Raw genomic sequence first — 23221 nt, forward strand, 5'->3', positions numbered from 1 at the left:
GCGGCTTGAGGGGGTTATCCCTCGCCCTAGGGCCAGATCAAAACCCCCCACTCCCAGTCGGCGGACTCAGGAGGTGAAACCAAGTCTAGTGGGAACGAGTCGCTCACCTAGGCCCCCAAACAATATGCGTGGTGGGGGCCTTCCCCGGGACCAGGTCCCGATTCGGATTAGATCCGCGGGGTAGGATTAGTCCTGTTGGTCTCATGCAGTCAGGGCCACCGCAGTGACGGTGGCGGGGCGGGCTTCGGGATCAACCAAGAGGGAAGCGCGCCCGTGGGATCGGAGGGGAAGTAAACCCTACTCGGGTACACTCCGGCACCCGGGACCCTTTGTCCGGTGACGCTGCCAGTGCCCGGAGCGCTAGGGGCCCAATGGGCCCGCACGGCAGCGACGGGACTCCCGGAAATCCATTGCGACCGTCCTCGGTTGTGTCGAGCCTCCCGCCAGCCCGGTCCCGAGGGTGGCAGACGCGGCAACGTGCCCCTGAGGCCAACACACGGTGGGCGCGCGGAGATGCCAGAACCTGCGAGGGCGCCAGCGATTCTCACGCCAGTAGGCCTTCTGATTCGGCTCAAGACGGGGCGCAAGGAATTCTCGGGACGCAAGCGAAGTGGGCGATACTCCAGCCGCTGTCTAGTTCAACGTCTGGTCCGGTTTAGGCCCGGTCGGCCGCCGAGCACCTAGAAGTACCCTACCAAGGCGTCTCCTTCCGCTTGCTCTGGCCGCAGATTTGGAGCCATTTTAAGGCGAAACCAACCAGCCACGCCCCCTCGCGCTCTGGAGAGGCCAATCCATGCTCAACCACGCCCCGTGCGACTCGCGGCCGCGGCGCCAACGGTCGCGCTTGTGACGGTTAGGGAGGGGCGGGACTCGGGGGGGACGACCGAGGGAAACTTGAGCTCCCCCCCCGCCCTCGGAACCCGACTCTCTAAAGCCGGGATTAGCGACTTGAGGGCTGACGCCACGCCCTGGCCAGATGTGCGGGAGTCGAACAGGTGCTCGGCCGCCCCGCCCCGGGCCCCGGGAGGCCGGCGTAATGGCTGAGAGCCGGGGGCCAGGCCGCGGCTGGGGCCCAGGCAGTGCCCTGAGGCCAGCCACGCCACTAGGTGTCCGGCTCCCCCAGGACGGCCTGCGGGGGTCTGGGGAGGGGCGGACGGCAGGTGCTGACACCGGAGCTGCGCTGGGGGACGCGCCCTCATGGGACCGAGGCCCCTGGCCCGCTCCCTCCTCTCTCCCGCGCCGGGCCGGACGAGCTGCGCGGTGCCCTCCGCGACGCTGGGGGCGCTGTAGCCGCGCTAGGCTTGGTGACACCACGACTCCGCTGTGCCTGCGCCAGCCTCCCTGCACGCCGGTCCGCCATGGCCGCCGCGTTCGTGCTTCGGAACGTGTACCGAGCGCGGCTTGCCCTTCGCGGTCCGCCCGCGCAGCTGCCATGGTGAGCCCGGACCCAGGGTCCCTGACCACCCGCTCCTACGGCCGTCGATTCCCGGCGCCCTAGACCCTGACCGTACCTCTCCGCAGGGCCCCGCGGCGTGGGCATCGGCTCACGCCGGCGGATGACGAACTGTACCAGCGGACGCGCATCTCTCTGCTGCAGCGCGAGTCCCCGCACGATATGTACATCGACAGCTACAACAGCCGCGGCTTCACGGTCAACGGAAATCGCGTACTTGGGCCCTGTGCGCTACTCCCACACTCGGTGGTGCAGTGGAACGTGAGCCCTTCCCTGCAGTGAGGAAACCGAGGGCCAGAGTCACAGGCCTGCCCCCTGATTCTGTCCCTGGCACACCTGGCTTTTCTTTTGCCCCGCATTGGAGCAAGTAGAGGGTCTCTGGGGAAACTTAGGTGGACTTGTATTTAACTTGTCTCCTCCCCACACAGGTAGGTTCCCACCAGGACATCACCGAGGAAAGCTTCTCTCTCTTCTGGATGCTGGAGCCCCGAATAGGTATTGGAGGAGGGGAGGGCTGAAGTGCTGAGCCCCAGAAAGCCACCCTCTAGACAGACCTGGTTGTAGACTTGCCATGTCCGTCCTTCCCTAGAGATTGTTGTGGTGGGCACTGGAGACCGGGCTGAGCGGCTGCAGTCCCACTTGCTGCGAGCCATGAGGCAGCGGGGCATCGCTGTGGAAGTGCAGGACACAGTATGTCTGGGACTTCGGAATGCGGAGGGGAGCCCAAGCCTAGCACTAGCCCAGCTGATGCTGGCTTTCTCTTTGCAGCCCAATGCCTGTGCCACTTTCAACTTCCTGTGTCATGAAGGCCGAGTGACAGGAGCTGCTCTCATTCCCCCACCTGGTGGGGCTGCACTCACATCTCTGGCCCAAGCTACAGAATGAACCACCAGGAACTTACCTGACCCATCCAGGAGAGCCCTAGCACCTTTTGCAGAATGCAGGGGTTCCCAAAGCTTTCACTAGCCCCTCCCCCTTTGTCACTGTAACACTTGTCTTGTTTGCCAGCAAATTAATAATTTCACCCACTTCTCTGATTTTGTACTAGGTGTGTTGCTGGCCAGGAGTTGCTGGCTCAGTGAGTTCTTGGAGGGGGTTGAGAAGGAACCAAGGGGTCATCTATTTGTCAACATTGCTTGGCCTCTCAGAGGCCAGGAGACAGTATGGGCACCTGTTCTAAGCTGTATATCTATCTACTTGCTGACATGCAGATTTGAGGGGACCTCTGTGTTTTCTCCACGAGGTCCTTTTAGAGATTCAAGTTAGAGAATATGTATGTGGGTCTCAACCTGATCCCATGGTGGCCAAACTTTGGGCTAGCAGGAGGCCCTGTGGATGCCAGTCCAAAGCCCCATGGACTGTTCTGTGACCCTTCCTAAGCAGCCACAGGCAATTTCTGAGACCAAACCCTTGGGTCTGAACTGCCTTTTGAGATACCTCAGGAGGGGCTTTTTGAATCTAGTACTACCCCCCACTTCCAGTTCCTTGAAGCGTCCTTATCTCGGGGCATGATGCTTTCTCTGGAAATGAAGGTGCTTTGTTTTTGTGTATCTGTGATGGTGGCAGCTGCAGAGCCTCACCTACTTGTTGACCTCAAAGATCAGGCATCACTTTTTTTCAAACTTTTATTGAAAAACCGAGGGTGTGCTGTATCCCTTTTCAGAAAAGACGCTTCTCATACCTGTTGGCAGAAGGACCAGCTGTGAGGTGAGGGCAGGAGCATGGAGGCATTGAAGAGACCTCCACCCCAAGGACAGAGGAGTGGAGAGGGTTGGTCACTTACGAATGGAGGCTGTGGACACCACCTTCCACCTGAGCTGAGGATGTTCTCTTCTCAAACTTGAGCTCTCCAGAATACATCATGGCTCTGAAGAGAGGCAGAAGTCAGATGTGGGTAGCTGGCCCTGGACCAGGCCCTCTACCCAATGTCCCAGCTCCCTAAGCTTACCGGACTTGGGTCAAACTCTTGGCACCAATGTCCTGGCAGGAGTGCTGGATGCCGGCAATCAGGTAGGGAACAAATTTGTGGATGGATCCTTTATCCTGCACAGCCCCAGACACCCCCTGGGCCACCTTGATTTTGTCAGCTTCACTGCAGGGAGAGGCAGGAAACACAGGCAAAGTCGAAACATGTGGATCATGCTGCCAGTGCAGGGTTAGCATAGGGCAACTGACCTGCCTGTCCCACCTGAAATATCGGTTCTGGCTGCTGAGATGCTTGTCCATGGCATCGAGAGAACCCATACCGCGATATTTCTTTAGCCGGATCCCATCAGAGAAGAAATACTCGCCAGGGGCTTCAGTGGTAGCAGCCAGGAGGGAGCCCATCATAACTATGGACAGAAGGAATGCTGGGGGAAGACCGTGAATGGCATTAGGGAAGGAGACCCACTAGGTTCCCTGAATGTTGGGCCTCACCTGTTGAGGCCCCAAGGGCCAAAGCTTTGGCGATATGGCCCACATTTTGGATTCCTCCATCAGCGATGACGGGAACACCAAAGCGCCGTGCATATTCTGACACCTTGTACACTGCTGTTGCTTGGGGCCGCCCACAGGCCAGCACTGTTGAGACATGGAGGAACAAATGGGGGTGGCGTTAGTGGGGACAGGCAGGAGGCTCTGTGGCTACAAATCAGCACCCAGGAGCTCTCAGTTACACCTGCACCAGGACTGCAGCCTGGTAGAGGAAGTCTTGTCTGGGATGGCTGCTGCCCCATCAGCCTTAAACAGTACAAATAGCTGTGATGGCCCCCCACTCACCCTTGGCCTGTGCGCATGCATATGTGCATGGCCTGAGGCAGCCTAAGGCACATGCAGTCAGCAGCCGGGAAAGCCCCGCCCAATTGATATCAGATGGGGTAGGGGTCACCGTGCAGTTAGTACCCAGAGACCCATCCCTTGTTCCCTGCATGGTGGGCAGCTCAGGCAAGATCAGGGCAGTGGTCATGTGGAAGGAAGAGTGGACCCCAGAGTTGGTCCTTAAGCTGTGCCTACTGCAGGAGATGTGGGCAGAGCTGGGCCTACCTGGTGGAGGTCCTGCCCTACAAACACCCCAGGAAGAGGAGGGAGCTGTGTTCTTGAGCAGCTCCCAAAACCATGGTCTGTCATTCAGTTTGCCCTGCCCACCCGTCAGCACCACAAACCCCGGGAGCTACAGCTACAGTCAACCAAGCAGCCGGGCAGTGGGCAGCTGGGCCGGGCCAGTGGACCGGGCCGGACTTACTATAGCAGCCCGTGACAGTAGAAGGGCATTTGGGGCTGTGGGACTTTATGTCTGGAGGGATCTTGGGAGCCGCTAAATAAAACAAACAGACCAGAGTTTAGAGAGGGCACGGAGCAGGAGCGGGGAGGCCAGGCTAGGCGGGGGCGGGGGGAAGTGGCAGGTGAAGACTGACGAGAGCTCGTCTTACTTCCAGCATGTTACCCATCCAAGGGGCCTGTTTGGCCCTGGGGCTGCCCCTACTGGAGGACTCAGTGTAGTTCCCGTAAGAGCGCTTGGCTCCAGGGCATGTGGGGCTAAGGGCCCTGCTAAAGCCAGGTCTCTGAGGCCTTGCCAAAGTCTTACCTTCTTGAGTGATGCAGATGGAGCCACTGCCCATTCCCACCCGCAGGGCATCTACACCAGCATCAATGAGGTTCTTGGCCTGAGCAGCTGTGACCACTGCAGGGAGGAACAGGGAAAGGCTCACTTGAAGGTCTACATGGGAGCCTAGCTCCCCCACTCTCGCCCCACATCCTTCAGTGCCCAGTCTTGTCTCACCATTGCCTCCAATGACTTGGAGACTGGGGTATTTCTCTTTGATGTACTTGATCATGTTGATCTGGAAGATGGAGTTTCCCTGGGAAGAGTCCTGAGATAGGAAGGTAGTCCCAATGAGACTGTGGTATGACAGCTGCTCCTACCACCCCACCTTGCCTGTGCAGCAGCTCACCAAAACCACCACGTCCACACCAGCCTGGGCTAGCAAGTCCAGCCGATACTTGTCATCCTCGTGAGTGCCAATGGCTGCTCCACACAGCAGCTGCTTCTTGGCATCTTTGGAGGCCAGTGGGTAATCTCGGTTTTTCTTCAGGTCTGTCCGGGCAATGATGGCCACCAGCTCATCATCTTCATTTACAATGGGTAACTTTCCTGGGGGCAGGGCAGGACATAAATCAGGACCTTGGTCTTTGGTTCCAGAACACTTCCTACCTCTAGGACTCACCCTTCTTGCTGCGCTGCAGAATTTCATTTGCTTCCTTCAGTGTGATGCCTGCAGGGGCTACCACCAAGTCTTCCCTCTTTGTCATAATCTATAAGAGAGGGGAGTTGTGCGGAACAGCAATAGGAGATCAGGCCTCCCAACAGACCCTGCCCTAACTCAGGGGTGAGGTTCCAAAGACCACCATGTTTACACACCTGCACCTAGACTACCCTCAAGTAAACCCAACAGTCTGCAGCAATCTAGTGGCAAGAGTGAGAATTTAGTAGAAAGGACATCAGGTACATGGAGCACATTGTGGAGAAAGCCACACCGGAGAAATGACAAGAGGAGGCTGAAGGTGGTCCTTGAGCACAACCCCCACTCTGGGTGTGGCAAAAAATTGGGGTATGCTGGCAAACATTTGGGCAGATTGAAAGCCTTTGGTGGGGAAGGGATGCAGGAACCCCATGAAAGGGTCAGAAACTTAGCCAGGTGTTCCTCTTTCCTGGACAGCAGAGGCCCTCAGAGTTGCCATTCAGAACCTGGGCTGTCAGAGTTTGCCTGTGCTCTGTCAGTGGCACCCACCTCTCCCAAAAGCCGGTCATGCTCCTCCTCCTTGAGAAAATCAATGTCCCTCGAGGAGATGATGCCCACCAGGCGGCTCCCCATCCGGCCTGTGTCAGTGATGGGGATACCACAGAAGCCATGCCGGGCCTTGGCTTCAAAGACATCCCGCACTCGATCCTTGGGACTGAGGACCACAGGGTCCGTGATGAACCCCTGCTCATATTTCTGGAAGGGATGGTGAAAAAGGGCACTTCTGAACCACTTTCATCAGACTTTTGGTCTGAAGCCTGGGATCTGTGCCAACTCCCCCTTTGGCAGTGCCACAGGATCAAATCACACAAACAGTTCAAACCCAGAGCTAGGAGACATGAGTGAACTGCAGGCACTGTACACCTGGCCCTCTTCTGTTGCTTTAAGACACAGGGTCTCAGGCTCCTCAGGAACTGAACCCCCACAGTGGGAAAGAAAGGATCCTAAATCAGAATAATTCCCCCACTCCCACCCTACTCCACCTCAGTACAATTCCCGGGAGCGCTTGACAGTGATCATTTCCCTTCTGACCTTCACTTTACGAACTTCATTGGCCTGGAATTCTGGTGTACAGTTGTGGTGAATGAAGCCAATACCACCTGTAAGCTGCAGGATACACAGAAAGAAAACGGGAAAAGTGACAAAGAAGAGTGGCATGATTGTATGCCTGTGGGAGAGAGATGGGGTCCCTGTTTCTGCCCTCACATGCCACGGTGCTCACCGCCATTGCTATGGCCATCCCAGCCTCTGTGACTGTGTCCATGGGTGAGGAAACAAGTGGGGTCTTCAGAGTGATCTTTTTAGTCAGAGCAGAGGTCAGATCCTAAAGAAATAAGGCCAACTAATGTGCAAAAGCACCTCATATACCTCAGGGCGGTGCCATGTTCCCCGCAAAATAGGTGCTCTGTATGACCTGCATGCCAGTAAGACCATTCCATAGCATCCACCCCCAAAAGCAATCTACTGAGATAGCCGAGAGGGGACAGCAGCACTTTTATCCAACCTTGATACTTAGGATCCAATTCCTGTCCATACTCACCACTTGGTCTGCAGTGAAATCGATGTACCCGGGGAGAATGAGAAAGTCACTAGAGGGGAGGGGAATTGGGAGTAAGGGTCAGGCTTATGGCAGCCTGAGACGCCATCCTCATAAATCATCTCTTAAGGCATTCCGGCAGAGAGGGAAATAACCTAGCCCGAGTATCACAGGCGAGGCAGAGAACTAGGTAGAGATGGAGACAGCGGACCTTTTCTGCCACCTAGCTGTCATCAGCGCCTCTGGCATCCTGACAACTCCATGTGCCCAGAGAACGGAGTTTCTAACCTGGAAATCTCAGGCACTACCAAGATGCCTCCTCCAACCCGCCCGCTTCAGACCTGTCAAACTGAAACTGAGATGGGTGGGGGAATTTCCGGAACCTGTCCCCCACGCCCGAGCCAAGCGGGCTCAATAGAAGCCCCACCCGGCCTCCCAACCCTGCGCGCCGCTCCTCTCCTGGCCCAGGTGAGCCCGCTAGGCCCGCACTTGTAGGTGAGGCCGTCCCCACAGTTAAACAGCTGCTGTGCCGAGAGCCCGTCGTCCGGCACGTAGGACGTGCCCCCGCTAATCAGGTAGTCAGCCATGGCTAGCGCGGGGCAAGGCCGCGCGTCTCCGAAGACGTCGCCGCAGAGGCCTCCGCCTTCTGGGCCGCGCCAATATAAACCCGCCGATATCGTCACCGCGCCCAGCGCGTCGCCGACGTCAGGACGCAGCACGCTCGTACAGAGCTCGTACGCCTCTAGGGCGGGGCTGGGTGGAGGGAACGCAGGCGCATAGCACGCCCTAGGGCTGTTTCCTGTTGCTACCCCCTCCCGCAGGACCTCACCCCGTCCAACAGGCAAGGCTTTGCTGCCACTGTCCCGCCTGGCTCTTCCCAAATGAAGAGGCGTTGTTCACTAGCATGTTGAAAAGACGTGCTTGTCATTCTTAATAAACAACTAGATTAAGAATACATAAGAGAAACAGAGTGGTATCTTTATATGATACACAAGTGTATGTTACAAGAATTCCATCAGGCACAGAAGCCTCAGGTTTAAGGCCTCAATGTTAGGCCACAAAAAAAAAAAAAAATACATGGTAAAGTTTTTACTTTAACATCTAAAATGTCACTTGTCATAAAGGAGGGTGTAATAGAAATTGTCTTTAATAAATCATAATTGAAGTTCCCCTCATTTTCCTTCCATTAAGATGCTAGGTTTATGTCTGAGCATGAAGAAAGAAAAGACCATGGCTCCCCTGTGGTCAGCGAAGTCTGCCAGTCAGAGTGGAAGCCAGCTGGGGAGATTCCCTGGAGGGTCCATCCATCATTAATTCCATCTTTCTGGAGGAAGGGAAGGGGCGACATTTCTCCTAACAGTCCAAGCCCTTTCCTCAGGCCCCACACACAAAAAGTCAGCCAGCAACTGTCTAGGACATCTGGCTCTCAGGAAACCCATAGCCCCCATGGGCTGAGAAGTCTGCCACAGCAGGTTTATGAAGATGCACAGGGGGCAAAGTTTCCTTTTACATTTGAAATAGAAGCAGTCTGAAAGGGTTCATAACTACACCAATAAAAAAAGAAAAGAAAAAAATGGAGGCCTCTTCTTTAGTGTGAAAGTGTCCGTTTTTTCCTGGATGGTCTCCCTTGCACCATGGCTGAGGGATCTCAGTGCATGGTGCTTGCGCTGGCCACCGCAATGGCCTCCTGAATCTCTCGTATCACCAGGATCCGAGTCAGCATCTGTCCCATCTGCTCTCTGCTGATAGGCTGGACTGAGTACCAGATTGGGCTGTTGGGGGCCACCACCGGCTCGGGCGTCAGGTAAAAGGTGTCATTCCGGCCTTTCACACTCTGGGGGCTGAAGAATACATGGGTAAAAACTGGGTAAAACCACCATGATCTCAACCCTCCCACCATCAATCTCCTGAACAGATGCTATCTGCAAAAGACGGGAAGCTCTGGAGAGCATGGTGGCACAGCTCCTAAATTCCATGCAGCCAACACACACTACCTCTAGTCCCTTTGGAGTTACTGCAAATGCCAGTGTTAGGCTGCCCATCTTCTGCTCCTCCCTCACACACTGCCAGGTGTGATTCCTCTGACTAGGGATCCCGGGGCTCATCTACTTGAGTCCAACCATATCCCACTCTGAACCAATTTTAGCACCCAGAAAGTCTATCTCCGAGTCTTTGCTTATGTTGTTTCCTCTACTCCATCCATTGATAATTTCTCAACTTGATCTGAGGGACTCTGACTTCTCGGCTTGGCTATGATGCTGGGGCCTTTACCTGGACTCACACCCCCTCAATGTTGTGCTGTACTTCTCTTAAGTACTGAGCACATGCCATCCTCTAACAGTTATTCATCCACTGATTCAAGATTTATCAAAGGGCTACTGTGTGCCAGGCCTGCACTAGGTGCTGATATTAAAAGAAATGAATAAGACCCAAGAGTCCCTATATTATGGAGTTTACAGGTAAGAGGGGAGACAGACAGCAATTAAACAGTTACATAAAGACAAAGAAAATAACAAACAGTGGTAAGGGTTACAGAAGAAATAGCCGGAGGGAACAGGCAGGGAATTTGGAAATGCTTCCCTAATAAAGCTCTTTTAAGGATGGATAGGAGCTAACTAGCTAAACAGGCAGGGGGTGGCCAGGTTTGCCCAACAGCAAAAAGTTCTGTGCAGAGGTCTTGAGGAAGAGAGAGCATGATGCCCTTCAGTGGAGAAGAGCCAGTGTGGTTAGAGAGCCAAGAGCTACACAGACATGAGGTTAACAAGGGAGAATACATGAAAGGCCCTGCTGGCCACATTAGGATTACGGTCTTTCTCTGTAGAGTAAAAGGAAACCACTAAAGGTTTTAATCTAAGTAACACGGTAAGACCTACAATGTAGAAAGATCTTCTGGCATTGCTGTTAAGATGATATACCAAACTGCAGGGGCAAGAGAGAATGAAAGCCAAGGAAAGGAGTTCCCCTTAGATTGGCAGTGTTGGTGAGAAAAGGTCAAGGCCAGGAAGACTCAGGGCTATGCTCAATATGTGACAGAGGCAGCCTCTCTGTACTGTCCTCCCTCTACTTTCATCCTCTCTCCATGAGAGTGGACCATCAGGGAGCAGTGCTGGGCACATGCTTTGGGAAAACCAATAAGGTTGCTTCTATATTTAGCTTTTCAGAAGTGTGTTTTTACTCTGCCTGTGACTAGAGAATGCTTTGGCGCACGCGCGCGCACACACACACGTCACCCAGTCACAATAAAGCCTCCTCACCATTTAAAGAGGTAGAAATCGTAGAGCTTGATAGGACATCTCAGTGGATTCTCTGGATTTTCCGTCTGTTCTGCATACATGTCATCTGTAACTATAAAAAATACCCCACCACCACCACAGACATGGCATCAGACTGCCTTTACTCAGGCTTAGATTAGAAACCTTAGGCTTCCAGCCATCCCAACCAGGAAATACTGGGAAGGAAAAGGGTGTGAGGCATGGGCAGTGAGTATGAAAGGAAAAGGCAGCCATCATTTCTGGGGCATCTCTGCTTCTAGAAGAGTTTGAAGTTTATGGCTGGGGAGAAGGGAATGGAAAATTCCTATCCAGCAAATCCCAATCTTCACACTCATTACTAGTCCCCCAGGCACAAGGGCAGGGCAGGACTAGTAGCACCTGTTTCTGCAACCCCTACCTCTTTCCCCTACCTTTCTGGCCAGTCTGGTGTATCCCAAGTGCCTTCAGGTACCGAATACTCGTGCTTTTATCCTTAGGATTAGAGGGGTTCTTCTTTGTCTGTCGTAAGACCTTGGAGAAGGCCAGCTTCATGTGCTGGTCCACTGTCTTCAACAGGAAGTATCTGCACCACAAGTGAAAGCAAGGCAAAGGGAGGGGTGCCAGGAGGAGACCGTGACTTACCCTCCGCCCTCAGGGCTTCAGAGGAGCCACTGCCCACACTCCCAGAATCTGGGCAGGCCCACACCCAAACACACTGTCTAGTGGAGGAATCTCATCAAGACTGATTGATGGTAGGGATCTGGCAAGGCTGTCTGCCTCACTGGTCAGCACACAAAATGTAGCCAAGTGGGGCTGAGGGCTTTCAGTAGCTCAAAGGCTCTCAAGTATACGTCAAAGGTATTAGAAGTCCATCTGGATAGTTTCTACCCTCTTCACTGGGCAGATGCCAGCAGTGGCTAAGCATGGAACCTCTAGAACACTTACTTGGTGTTAAAGAACATGAGGGTGGTCAGCAGGGTGGAAGGGGAGTGAGCGCCGAGCTGCTTGCACTCCCACAGCATCTCCTCAGTCACGTGGCTGGGCAGGACATAGCCTAGGAGGAACAGAGTACTGCTACAACAAGAGGATGGCAGGCAGTCCCTCAAAGGTGCAGGATGGGAGGTGTGAAGCACAACAAGGACCACACAGGAGTACAAGCTTAACTGGAGAAGTCTTTCTGGGATATGGCAGAATCATCTGGAAAGCTTGTTTAAACACAAACAGCTGAGTACCAACCCAAGTTTCTGAGCAGGACCCGAACATGTGTGTTTTCAACAAGTTGCTAACACCATACTTTGAGAACCACTGCCCTACATGATCACTCTCACCTGATGTTAATTCTTCCTCTAATTGCAGATTAATATGGGATAGAAGGACACCCCTCAGAAACATCCAAAAGTATAAGCCAACCTCTCTGCATATATGCAAGCTTCTCTGAAAAGAGGGTACAGAGCTTTCATTATACTTTCAAAGGTATCCAGGCCAGGGCCCAAAGAACTGATATACATGCCCATTTGCCCTTGTTAAACTTCTCATGTCTTCCATCTCTAGAAAGCAAACCCATTCTCATCCCCTTTGCAAAAAGGGGAGAATGATATTCAGATCTATTATAGGTTTCCTCCATAGGGTAAGTTTTACTGTAAGACCCTGGTTCGTAAGCTAACTGAAAGCTGGACAGGGGCTAAGGCAGTGGTTTGATCAAGAGCCCTGGGCAGGCAGGTCTACACCAAAGGAAGATGACACCTGGACTGATCATCAAGCCCCCTTTATATGTTCATTCAACAGTGAATGTCCAAGTGTATGTGTGCCAGGGACTGAGGGCATGGTGAAACAGCAGCAGACATCAGCATTCTCCTGCAGGAGTTTCAGGATTCTCCAGGCAGGGAGTGAGGGTGGCACTTCTTAGAAGCAGGGGAATGTTCTGCCCAATACATTCCTTTTCTCTGTTCTTGCCAAGCTGGCCCTCTGACTCAATTAGTGCACTTCCATCTCTTTAGGGAATGTCTGCCTCTACTATTCTATTTTGTGGCCCAATGGCAATGAGATAAACTTCCTTGCTCTCAGACAAATCTTAAGCGGGATGAGTGACAGAAGATAGCCCTTCTCAGGGAGGAGGGAAGGCCAGCCCTAAGAGTGGCCCCAGGCATACTGTGGCATGCCCTATTTTCCCTGGGTTCACTCTGCCACCTGGTGTCACTTCCCTATAATCACTTCTTAACAACACAACTTAAAGTGAACTTTAATGCCTGAAAACCAGAACTCCTGGCATGGGCAAAAGGAGATACAGATGAAAACAACATATAAAAGTCTCATAGTTCTGAACCTGAACTGCAAAGCATCAAAATGATCTATTTTATATTAATTTTTTTAGTTAGGCCTAGAAACCCAAGGAGCAATGAGCACCCCTACCATCCAGACTGTGATAACGAAATACCATTTAACACTGAAAAGTACCAGGCTCCATGGAGAACTGATCAATTCCACATTGGGAGACAGAAAATGTCCAGGATAAGCCTGGAACATTCTGGCAAACCAGAAATCAAGGAAGTAGGGTCATGTCAAATGAACTTAAGAGCCAATTTAAAGAGGCTCCAGGGCTTTCCTGGTGGCGCAGTGGTTGAGAGTCCGCCTGCCGATGCAGGGGACATGGGTTTGTGCCCCAGTCCGGGAAGATCCCACATGCCGCGGAGCGGCTGGGCCCGTGAGCCATGGCTGCTGAGCCTGCGCGTCTGGAGGAGTCCGCCTGCCGATGCAGGGGACATGGGTTTGTGCCCCAGTCCGGGAAGATCCCACATGCCGCGGAGCGGCTGGGCCCGTGAGCCATGGCTGCTGAGCCTGCGCGTCTGGAGCCTGTGCCCCGCAATGGGAGAGGCCACAGCGGCGAGAAAAAAAAAAAAAAAAAAAAAAAAAAAAAAAAAAGAGGCTCCAAATGGCCAAAGATGGGACAATTTGTGCATCATTAAAGATAACAAGTGCAATGAATTGAATCATATTAAGTATGTTTAAATTAATTAGCTCACCATGATTCTTTAAACAAAAAAACCCCAGCTGGAGGAAGCTGGTGAACCAACTCATTACTGTGAAAACTACTAAACAAAGAAGAAGAAACAAGCCCTTATCCTGTCTTTTCTATACAATCTATAGTGCTAGGAATTCAAAGAGATGATGAGGGAAAGTTTCTCTTTGTATTTCAGCTAATAATGAAGTAATGACATTAGAATACCACTGCTTGCAGCTCCTCATGAATTAATGGATCCAGACATTATGGGCACCTGCTGGAAGTAAGTAACCCATCTATGATGTAACCTTGCCAAAAAGAAAATACACAAAAATACAAAACTTGATTAATCAAGTCTTTATATGCAACTACCAATTAACTGTAAATACAAGGGACAGAAGAATATGTTAAATTACAGCATGGAGATATAATAGCAAAAATTAGACTTTTTAAAAGGCTAGTTTCTTCCATAAATAAACTGCAAGAAAAATAATCAAGGGGGAAATTAAAGATTAAAGCTAAACATTAAAAGTTATTACAGCAATTTCAATGTGCGGACCTCATCTGCAACTTGACTCAAACAAATAAAATTCTGATATTTATGGGACAATTAGAAATTCGAACAAAGGGTAGAATTTGATGACATTATGGACTTATCTTTTTTTAAAAAAGTATAATAATGGCATTGTGGAATGTCAATAACATATTAAAATATTTATGGATAAAGTGTCTGGGATTTACTTCAAAATTAACACGGTGCGGGGAACAGGCAGTGTATATATGGAGCAAGATTTGCCACGGGTACATGGGAGTGTCATTAATTTATTCTGTTTATTTTGTATGTGCTTGAAATTTCCATAATAAAATGTTTTAAAAAGCAAACTTTATATAGCCACACTTGGTTTGAAATTTTGCAGATCACGTACAGTGATTCACTTACTCAGGTGTCTGTTCTAATGACATCCCCTCAGAGGCCTCCCTCCTAATGTACCCGTAATACTTTCCATTCTCTGTGCTTTGTTCTTCAAAGCACTTAATTATCATAAATTAATGTGATTATTTATACAGTCTCGCCCGTTAGACTGTAAGCTTAATTTTGTTCACTACTGAATTATATTATGTACACCTGGAACTGCCTGGCACATAGTAGGCACTCAAAAAATATCTGTTTAAACAATATTTTTTTAAAAGGTTAAGCATGTAACTATGACGACAAATGTTAACTAGACTAAATCACTTTGCAATATATACATACTGTATCAAATCATTGTTGTACACCTGAAACTAATATAATGTTATACGTCAATTATATCTCAATTTTAAAAAAAGATTAAGAAAAAGTTAAACAACATACATTTTATTAAATCCAGAGCCAGGATTAAAACTCAGATATTCGTGTGGACATAAGGTTTTCAACTCATTTGGGTAAATACAAAGAAGCATGACTGCTGGATCCTAAGGTAAGAGAATGCTTGGGAATTCAGCCATTCTAATATGTATATAGTGGTACATTACTGTACGTATGTATGTATGTATGTATTTATGCATGCTGTGCCACGTGGCTTGCGTAATCTCAGTTCCCCAACCAGGCACTGAACCCGAGGGACGACAGTGAAAGCACCAAATCCTAATCAGTAGGCCACCAGGGAACTCCCATCACTGTTCTAATTTGCCATTTCCTGACGATATATGATAAATATCTTTTCATATACTTATCTGCCAGCTTCTTTGGTGAGAACTGTTGGTGAGGCAACTGTTCAGATCCTTGACCCATTTTTTAATTGGGTTCTTTGTTTTGTTATTGTTGACTGTTAAGGGTTTTTTATATATTTTGGATCCCAGTCCTTTATCAGATATGTGTTTTGCAAAGATTTCCTCCCAGTCTGTGGCTTGTCTTTTCATTCTCTTAACAATGTTTTTCACAGAGAATAAGTTTTTGTTTGTTTGTTTTTTAAATTTTAATAAAGTCCAACTTACCAATTTTTTCGTTTCACAGATTGTGCTTTTTGTGTTGTATCTAAAAAGTTACCAACAAACCTGAGGTCACCTAGATTTTCTCCTATTTTATCTTCTAGGAGTTTAATAGCTTTACATTTAGGTCTATGATTCATTTTTTTAAAAAATATGTGCATGTCCAGTTGTTCCAGCAGCATTAGTTGAAAAGACTATCCTGGGAATCCCTGGCGGTCCAGTGGTTAGGACTTGGTGCTTTTCATTGCATGGCCCAGGTTCAATCCGTGGTCAGGGAACTAAGATCCCGCAAGCCACATGGTGAGGCCAAAAAAAAGAAAAGAAAAGAAAACAAAAGACTATCCTTTCTCCATTTAACTGCCTTTGCCCCCTGGTCAAAGATAAATTGGTTACATTTGTGTGGTTCTACTTCTGGACTCTCTATTCTGTTCCACAGATCCGTCTATTCTTTCACCAAAGACCTGCACACAATGTTTACAGCAGCTTTATTCATAATTACCGAAACGTGGAAACAACCAAAATGTCCTTTAATAGGTGAATGGATAAACAAACTGTGGCACATTCATAAAACGGAATATTATTCAGCAAAAAAAAGAAATGAGCTATCAAGCCATGAAAAGACATGCAGGAACATTAAATGAAGTTACTGAAAGAAATGAACACTAAATTATTCTAACTATATGATATTCTGGAAGAGGCAAGATTATGGAGACAGTAAAAAAAAAAAAAAAAAGCCATGAAAAGACATGCAGGAACATTAAATGAAGTTACTGAAAGAAATGAACACTAAATTATTCTAACTATATTATATTCTGGAAGAGGCAAGATTATGGAGACAGTAAAAAAGATCAGAGATTGCTAGAGAGTCAGGGGAACGGAGGGAGGGATGAATAAGTGGAACATGGGGGATTTTAAAGCAGTGAAACTTCTGTATGATACTGAATTGTAGATACATGTCATTATACATTTGTCAAAACCCACAGAATATACAACCCAAGGAGTGAACTCCAATGTAAACTTCAGACTTTAGTTAATAGTAATGTACCAAACATTGGCTCATCAATTTTAACAAATACACTACACTAATACAAGATACTAATAATAGGGGAAACGCTGTGTGAGGGAATATATGGGATTCTCTGTACCTCTTGCTTAGTTTTCCTGTAAACCTAAAACTGCTCTCAAAAAGTTTATTTAAAAAAAAAAAAAACACCTCAAACATTCTACTGCAAAACTCATGTTCTTTCCAACACAACACGCTGCCCAGGTTATCCATGGGTAAAGCAAAAATTATGTTCTATATATGTAGAATGTATATTTAAACTTAAGGGGAAAAAACCTCAATATGTAATATAATTAACCTATAGATGAAATAGTTCATAATTCTTAATTTTTGCAAGGATTCTAATTTGAATCAATAAATTCTAATAGGGAAAAAAAATGGAGTAACTACCCCACACTCTGCATGCCCCTGTGCCCTTGCCACACTTGGACCAGCCAGATTCTCCGTCTGGTGAGCCGTGCTCCTTCCACATCAGGCCAAGCAACACAGAGACTGATGTTTGGTGCCTGGGATTTATAGCCTCCTCACACACATGCTATATCACAGCTAGCCACACAAGTAGCTGATCTTTTTTTTTTCCCCCCAGGTGATCTTTTTAAAACCCAGGTGCTAAAGACATCCAAGGACTAGGAAGATTCTTACCAAGTGGAGTGACTCGGGGCTGAACGTCCTTCAGAACTTCATGCAGCCACTCCGTGAATCGAACATAATAAAGATCGGAGAAAATGTCATCAACCCGTCCATTTTCAAAAAGATACTAAAAGAAAAATAATCAATAAAAGTTGTCGGTAGTCTCTTGGGCAAGTTGTCGTGGGGAAGCAAACATTTTTCTACCAGTACCCTCACCTCTCCCTACCCATTCCTCCCCCATTAACAAACCAACACACCAAGTCAAAACTGTCCAGCAGGGACTTCCCTGGTGGTCCAGTGGTTAAGAATCTGTCTTCCAATGCAGGGGACTTGGGTTCGATCCCTGGTTGGGGAACTAAGATCCCACATGCTGCAGGGCTACTGAGCCCATGCACCACAACTAGAGAGAAGCCCACACGCTGCAACGAAAATCCTACGTGCCGTGACAAAGAGCCAACGCAGCCAAATAAATAAATTAAAAAAAAAACTGTCGAGTGTGCGGCACTTTCACAGTATACTTCAGCATGTGAACTGACTCTCACAACACTCTTGAGATTGGGTCAATGGGGCAGATTTTGTGAATGCTATTTCACCCAAGCAAGGCATTGTCTTGTGGTAGCAAAAATCACGATGTGGGCTCCAGGGCCAGCCTCTTATTTGCTATGGTATAAGTTTAGTAACTCATGTGAGTCTTTTAACTTTGGGGGCTCAGTTTCCTTGTTTGTAAATGGAGATGACTGTGCCTGCCTTCCAGGAGTGAGAGAGCATGGAATGAGACAAAGCATGTAGAGCAATTCACCCAGTGCTCTGGGTGACTGGTTAAGAAAGAGGAACAAAGTGGGAGATGGGCTTTTCTCAGGCCTAAGCAACAGGGTGAGTCCTAGTTAGCAACTGTTCTTCCATCATACTGTGGGCTTCTCCACAATAGCATTCAAACACTAAGAAATCCACCTCTGCTCTCCTAAACTGCCAGTCCTAAAATGAATTTCTTTGTTAATCTTCATCTTAGATGTCTTGAAAACCTAACTACAGTTGTATATTCTAGCTAGACACTTCCAAATAATTATTTTGCATTAATGCAGGAAACAGTGAGAAGACAAGCTACATGTCAGCACGAGACTTTGTTATGGATAAACTGCTTTTCTGCAAACTACATGTTTACTTTAATGAAAAGTGTTAATATAAATGTTCCATGATAAAAAAAAGGCTCTAAGGTAATATATCAAATATTTTAATAGATGTTTCTCTAGATAGTGGGATTATGATGATGTTTATTTTATTTTTTAAAGTGAACATGTAGATCTTTTCCAATTTTAAAAAACATACATTTAAAAATTCACTATATAGTTGAAAGAGAATGTCTTTATTGTAACCACTTGCCTGTCATTTTACTAATTTGACTACCCAGCAAATACCCAATGGGAACACAGCTCAAACATGTTCCTGTGAAGTTCTGTTTCCTACCTTTTGAATACACAGGAAAATATAGTACAGCACATCTGGGTCATAGGGTTCACCTTCTCCATTTCGAGCTTCCCGTGTCATTAGACAGAGCCCATAATTCAACTCGGCCACAGCAGAAGAGATGAGATCTTCCTGGAATCGCAGCAACTGACGCCCTGCAACACAAGCCCCAGAGGTGAGTGAGGGTCCTGGCAACAGCCGTCCCTTTACTGGTTGCTCATATCCCCGGAAGGAGGTTTCAGAGCAGACACCACCCATGAAGGCGCTGGGATGAAAATGGTCACTTGTATCTACGATCAGAACTAGCCTACAAAGACAATAATCCTGTTTGCCCTACTACACAAAGGGTTTCCTTACCAAAATCCTTCCTACCTCACTTGTCCCCCCAATTATTATTAGGACCAAGACATGAAAGCAAAAACACAAAATCCACCCTCTGTAATATGAGGAAGTATGTGAGGATAATGCTAAGGAAGAGGGCCCCTGAGTGCACTCACTAATTCATATCTCCTCCCAGAAGTCTCTCTGTCCCAGAAATCCATGTGTACAAAAATGCATGATCTTGGGCAAACCCCACAAATTCTGCTCATTTATAGTAGGTCCGGCCTGCTTGTTGCTTGTCTTGAATTCAGCATACTATTTCAGATGGTGCACCCTAGTGCCCAGAGAGCCAAGGGACACCACTTTCCTGCCATTCTGTCCTCCTGCTGCTTAAGTGCCATTGCATTTTTCCCAGAGTCCAACCCCCTTTCCCTCCCAAACACTTACTCCCAATGGGCGCCAGTCTGTTCTGAGCATCCTTCTCTAGCTCAGCATTCTTGGTCTGTGCCCAGTTTTTCCATACTTCAAGCCCTTCTTCTGGCTTCAGAGAATTTGGAAGCAGAAGTTCTGGGGAAGGCTGTGGCTGTGACTGTGGTTCAACTTCAGCAACTTGGACAGTTTGAGCCTATGAGAGAGAAACCATCAAAATGTGTGAAAAAAGGCCTTTTGGCAAAACTGCTGGAAAAACGTTACTTATAGTAAAAAACAAAAACAAAAAACAAATGTACCATACTAATGTTAGATGTTAATAACTGTAGAAATTGGGTGTGGGGTTTATGGAAATTCTGTAATTTTTCTGTAAGTCTAAAACTGTTCTAAAAAAAAAAAACCTCAAAAAAAAATGTTATAGTTCTTTTAATTAAAAAACCTCTCTTCTCCTTGCTGTCGTACTTCCAAGAACCCCTGGAGTTCTATTCTTTACTCCAGAGACAGCAAAGACTACTGCAAAGCTCCTTAGTCTTGGCTGTACTTTTGAATCTCTGATTTTTTTTTTTTGTGGTACGCAGTCCTCTCACTGTTGTAGCCTCTCCCGTTGTGGAGCACAGGCTCCGGACGCGCAGGCTCAGCGGCCATGGCTCACGGGCCCAGCCGCTCCGCGGCATGTGGGATCTTCCCGGACCGGGGCACGAACCCGTGTCCCCTGCATCGGCAGGCGGACTCTCAACCACTGTGCCACCAGGGAAGCCCTGAGTCTCTGATTTAAAAACACCAATACCTGAGCTCCACCCCAGAATCTCTTTTTAAAGAGGTATCAGTCTTTTTAAAACCTTCCCACGTAAAAAGGCAATTCTAACGTTTAGTCACTGCTCAGAACTACTGGCACAAAGCACTGCTCATCAAACTACAATGCGCAAATGAACCCCTTGGGGATTTTATTAAACTGCAGATTCTGATTAGAAAGATCTCAGGTGGGACCTGAGATTCTGCATTTCTAACAAGCTCCCAAATAAGGGAGCTGGTCTGCAGGCTATACTTTGAGTACCAAGTGTCCAGACTGTTAAACTTGGTTGCACCTTAAAATCATCTGGCTGATTTTAAAAAACACCCATGCCTGGGCCTTATCCACAGAGATTCTGATTTAACTGGTCGAAGGTGGAAGCCTGCCAGCAGTATTTTTAAAAGCTCTCCAGGTGATTCTAATGTCCAGTCATGATTGAAAATCATCCTTCATGTTCCTTCTCAATAATACTGCTTTGGCTCATAAGGACATTTTCTAGAGACAGGAGGCACTGTTTTATCTTCCTGCCTCCAAAGGAAGAGTAGTCCCATCCTCAATGGTCTGACAGCCAAACCATGCAGCCAAAGGGGCAGAGAATGTCCATGACCTTCAATCACAATCCCCATCAGGCAGGATAGACACCAACACAAATACAAAGCACAGGTTCTTGGGTCTCACACATCATTCTACATTGTGAACAAATTACCTTGAGCAACTTTCCATGCCAGGGCCTACTAAAGGGCTGAAGAATGCCAAATCATTCAAATTGAAGGCAAAATAATTTATTCATGAAACAAATTTGCTTATCAATAAATAAAAATAAAAACTACCCTACTAGCTTTGATATAAGATACATGATCAAACAAGGAAATAAAGAAATACCAGTGCTAGGCCCTTAAATGTCTGTTGACCCTGGAGCTCCCCTCTAGACACACTTCTCAGTTCAACTACCATTCTCCTTGGTGAGTCTCAACCACCTTCCCAGTTTAGATCTCCATGTTTGTGGAAATGATTGCTAACTGTGACTCTAAGCTAGACGGTCCCTTAATATACCCAGTGAGTACTGTACATCTCCAGCTGAACATCTGAAAGCCACCTCACATTAACATCTACAGAGAGAATTCATCACTTTGCCCATCCAGAAGTATTCTCCTCAGAGTTCCCTCTCTTACCTTGTTCAATGGCAACACCATCTACCCAAGCTAGAAATCTAGTAGGAGTCTGACTGGGTAAGTAGGTGGAGGCCAGAGGATGTAGGGCAGTGCTTCTCTGTCTTATTAGCCAGGGTCCCTTCACTGTGTGCCTCCATCCAATACATGTAACACTCCTCATCATCCTGACAACGAAAATTCTTCTACACATGTTCAAATGCCTATCAGTGGGTAGGGGAAGTAGAAGTCTCATCCAGGTTGAAAACTACCGATTCAAGTAAGGCCTTCTACACTTGGTGTAGAGTTTTTCCTATTTGTAATGGAGACCTTAAAAGAGTTTTAAGTTGGGAAGTGACATAATCTTACATTTTAAGGAAATTATTCTTGAGCTGCAGAAAATGGATTAAAGAGCAAAAGTGGAAGTAGGTGCTGGTGGCCAAGACCAGGATGGTGGCAGTGAAATGATTTAAGAGATTCTCACAAGTTTGGTGGTAGAATCAATGTGGTTTCTTGATGAACTGACTGTGAGGAGTACAGTAAAGCAGACTCAAGGATCTCAAGGATGACTCCTGGGTTTCTGGCTTAAACAAATGGGTGGATGATGGTATCACTTTTTGAGATGGGATAGTTTTTGATAGTAGTAGAGGGGATGCTAATGAAGCGCTGAGATATGTTCAACAAATGCAAGTAAATAAATAAGTAGGCTGCTGAATGTATGGGAAAGGTCCTAAGGGGAAAGACACAGTCTAGGGATAAAGATCTGTGTGTTAATGCAGTACATGGTGTAAGACATGGGCTCTAGAGCCAGCCTGTCCAAGGCTGAATGCCAACTCTGCCACTTACTAAAAGGTGGCTTTGGCCTTGTTTAATCTCTCTGTGCCTCAGTTTCTTCATTTGTAAAATGGAGATAGTAGTACACACTTCTTAAGGTTGGTGTGAGAATTAAATGAGTTAATATATGCAACACTAAGGACAGTGCCTGGCAGATAGTGTCAGTGATTATCACCTTCTGCAGCAGATATCTAGAGGATTCTGAAAATCATGACAATGGAGAGAAATCCCTTAGGGAGAAAAGAGGGTTAGTACAGAGCTTTGAGAAACAACATGTATGGCTCAGACAGAAGAGAAAGAGGCTTCAGCAAAGTCTCCTGAGAAGGAAAAATAACCAGTGGGGTAGGAGGAAGACCAGGAGTGCATAATAACATGGAAGTCCAAAGGAGAGTTTCAAGAAGGCAGGCATAGTCTGTTGTGCTGTGTGTTGCTATAAGTGAGATAAAAACAGACATGTCTGTTGGATCTGGCCACAGGGAGGCAGGTCACTGATGACCTTGACAAGAGCAGACCCAGTCATGAGTTGAAGGGAAAACTGGTTAGCAAGTAGAGTCAGCCTTTGCAGATAATCCTTTTGAGAACTCTGGGAATAAAGTCAAGTGGAGAAATAGGGGAACAGATGGAGGTGGGTGTGAGGTCAAGGGAGGGAGGTTTAGCCACAAATCTGGTTTTAAAGATAGGATATAAAAGAGCTTTCAAAAAGGGTATGCCAGGTGAAGGAACACATCAGCTCTCCTTAGGGTTCAACTCACATCACAGCACAATTATCTTCCCATGGGCTCCAAAGGCTCCAAGGGCAGACTGTCTTATTCACCTCTGTTTCCCAGCACCTAGAACAGAGCCTGATAAGGAGAGCAGAGGGATATTTGTGGTGTAAATGGACAAACTCATCTTTCCTGCATGATGGGTATTCTTCCCAATTTTTCTTTTTCTGGTAATAACCCTTGACATACGTCGCTATAAGACTTTGCCAAAGGAGACACAGCCTCTGAAGAACATGAAGAACACTAAAATGAACTTAACTAAAATGAACTCTAGAAAAGATTTTCCTG

At 47.8% G+C, this 23221-nt stretch overlaps 3 protein-coding genes across 8 annotated transcripts in view; 1 reads left to right on the plus strand and 2 right to left on the minus strand.

The window, feature by feature from the left end:
• Window positions 1-2487, plus strand: part of NDUFAF3 (NADH:ubiquinone oxidoreductase complex assembly factor 3) — a 2794-nt gene extending 307 nt beyond the window's left edge. Inside the window, exons 1-5 of one of the 2 annotated variants that reach the window (XM_007446176.1) lie at window positions 1341-1435; window positions 1522-1714; window positions 1882-1948; window positions 2043-2143; window positions 2222-2487. In XM_007446176.1, coding sequence (XP_007446238.1) covers window positions 1359-1435; window positions 1522-1714; window positions 1882-1948; window positions 2043-2143; window positions 2222-2338 — 555 coding nt within the window. In that variant the 5' untranslated portion in view covers window positions 1341-1358 and the 3' untranslated portion in view covers window positions 2339-2487. Of the gene's footprint in view, window positions 1-1340; window positions 1436-1521; window positions 1715-1881; window positions 1949-2042; window positions 2144-2221 lie in introns of those variants that run through there. The other variant, XM_007446177.1, reaches the window with a different exon arrangement.
• Window positions 2488-3064: 577 nt separating this feature from the next.
• On the minus strand, window positions 3065-7943 carry IMPDH2 (inosine monophosphate dehydrogenase 2). 3 transcript variants are annotated; one of them, XM_007446178.1, is made up of 14 exons: window positions 7760-7943; window positions 7274-7322; window positions 6956-7057; window positions 6766-6840; window positions 6223-6429; window positions 5659-5746; window positions 5386-5585; window positions 5214-5304; window positions 5019-5114; window positions 3872-4015; window positions 3642-3786; window positions 3402-3545; window positions 3237-3320; window positions 3065-3134 (listed from the first exon to the last, which is right to left on the minus strand). In XM_007446178.1, the coding sequence occupies exons 1-14, from the start codon at window positions 7855-7857 to the stop codon at window positions 3113-3115; spliced, it is 1545 nt and encodes a 514-aa protein (XP_007446240.1). In that variant the 5' UTR covers window positions 7858-7943; the 3' UTR covers window positions 3065-3112. The 3 variants fall into 3 exon arrangements, with proteins under 3 accessions (XP_007446240.1, XP_007446241.1, XP_007446242.1); XM_007446179.1 differs by having other exon boundaries at window positions 3113-3134; window positions 6781-6840; window positions 7760-7857; XM_007446180.1 differs by lacking the exon at window positions 6766-6840 and having other exon boundaries at window positions 3113-3134; window positions 7760-7857.
• A 232-nt stretch (window positions 7944-8175) lies between these two features.
• QRICH1 (glutamine rich 1) overlaps window positions 8176-23221 on the minus strand; it is a 55384-nt gene continuing 40338 nt past the window's right edge. For 2 of the 3 annotated variants that reach the window (XM_007446182.1, XM_007446183.1), the window contains exons 5-11: window positions 19416-19593; window positions 18648-18802; window positions 17196-17310; window positions 11467-11575; window positions 10953-11104; window positions 10525-10615; window positions 8178-9111 (exon numbers count right to left, since the gene is read on the minus strand). In XM_007446182.1, coding sequence (XP_007446244.1) covers window positions 8919-9111; window positions 10525-10615; window positions 10953-11104; window positions 11467-11575; window positions 17196-17310; window positions 18648-18802; window positions 19416-19593 — 993 coding nt within the window. In that variant the 3' untranslated portion in view covers window positions 8178-8918. Of the gene's footprint in view, window positions 9112-10524; window positions 10616-10952; window positions 11105-11466; window positions 11576-17195; window positions 17311-18647; window positions 18803-19415; window positions 19594-23221 lie in introns of all 3 variants that reach the window. The other variant, XM_007446181.1, reaches the window with a different exon arrangement.

The sequence above is a fragment of the Lipotes vexillifer genome, unplaced genomic scaffold (genome assembly GCF_000442215.2).
Source record: "Lipotes vexillifer unplaced genomic scaffold, Lipotes_vexillifer_v1.1 scaffold491, whole genome shotgun sequence".
Taxonomy (NCBI): Eukaryota; Metazoa; Chordata; class Mammalia; order Artiodactyla; family Lipotidae; genus Lipotes; species Lipotes vexillifer.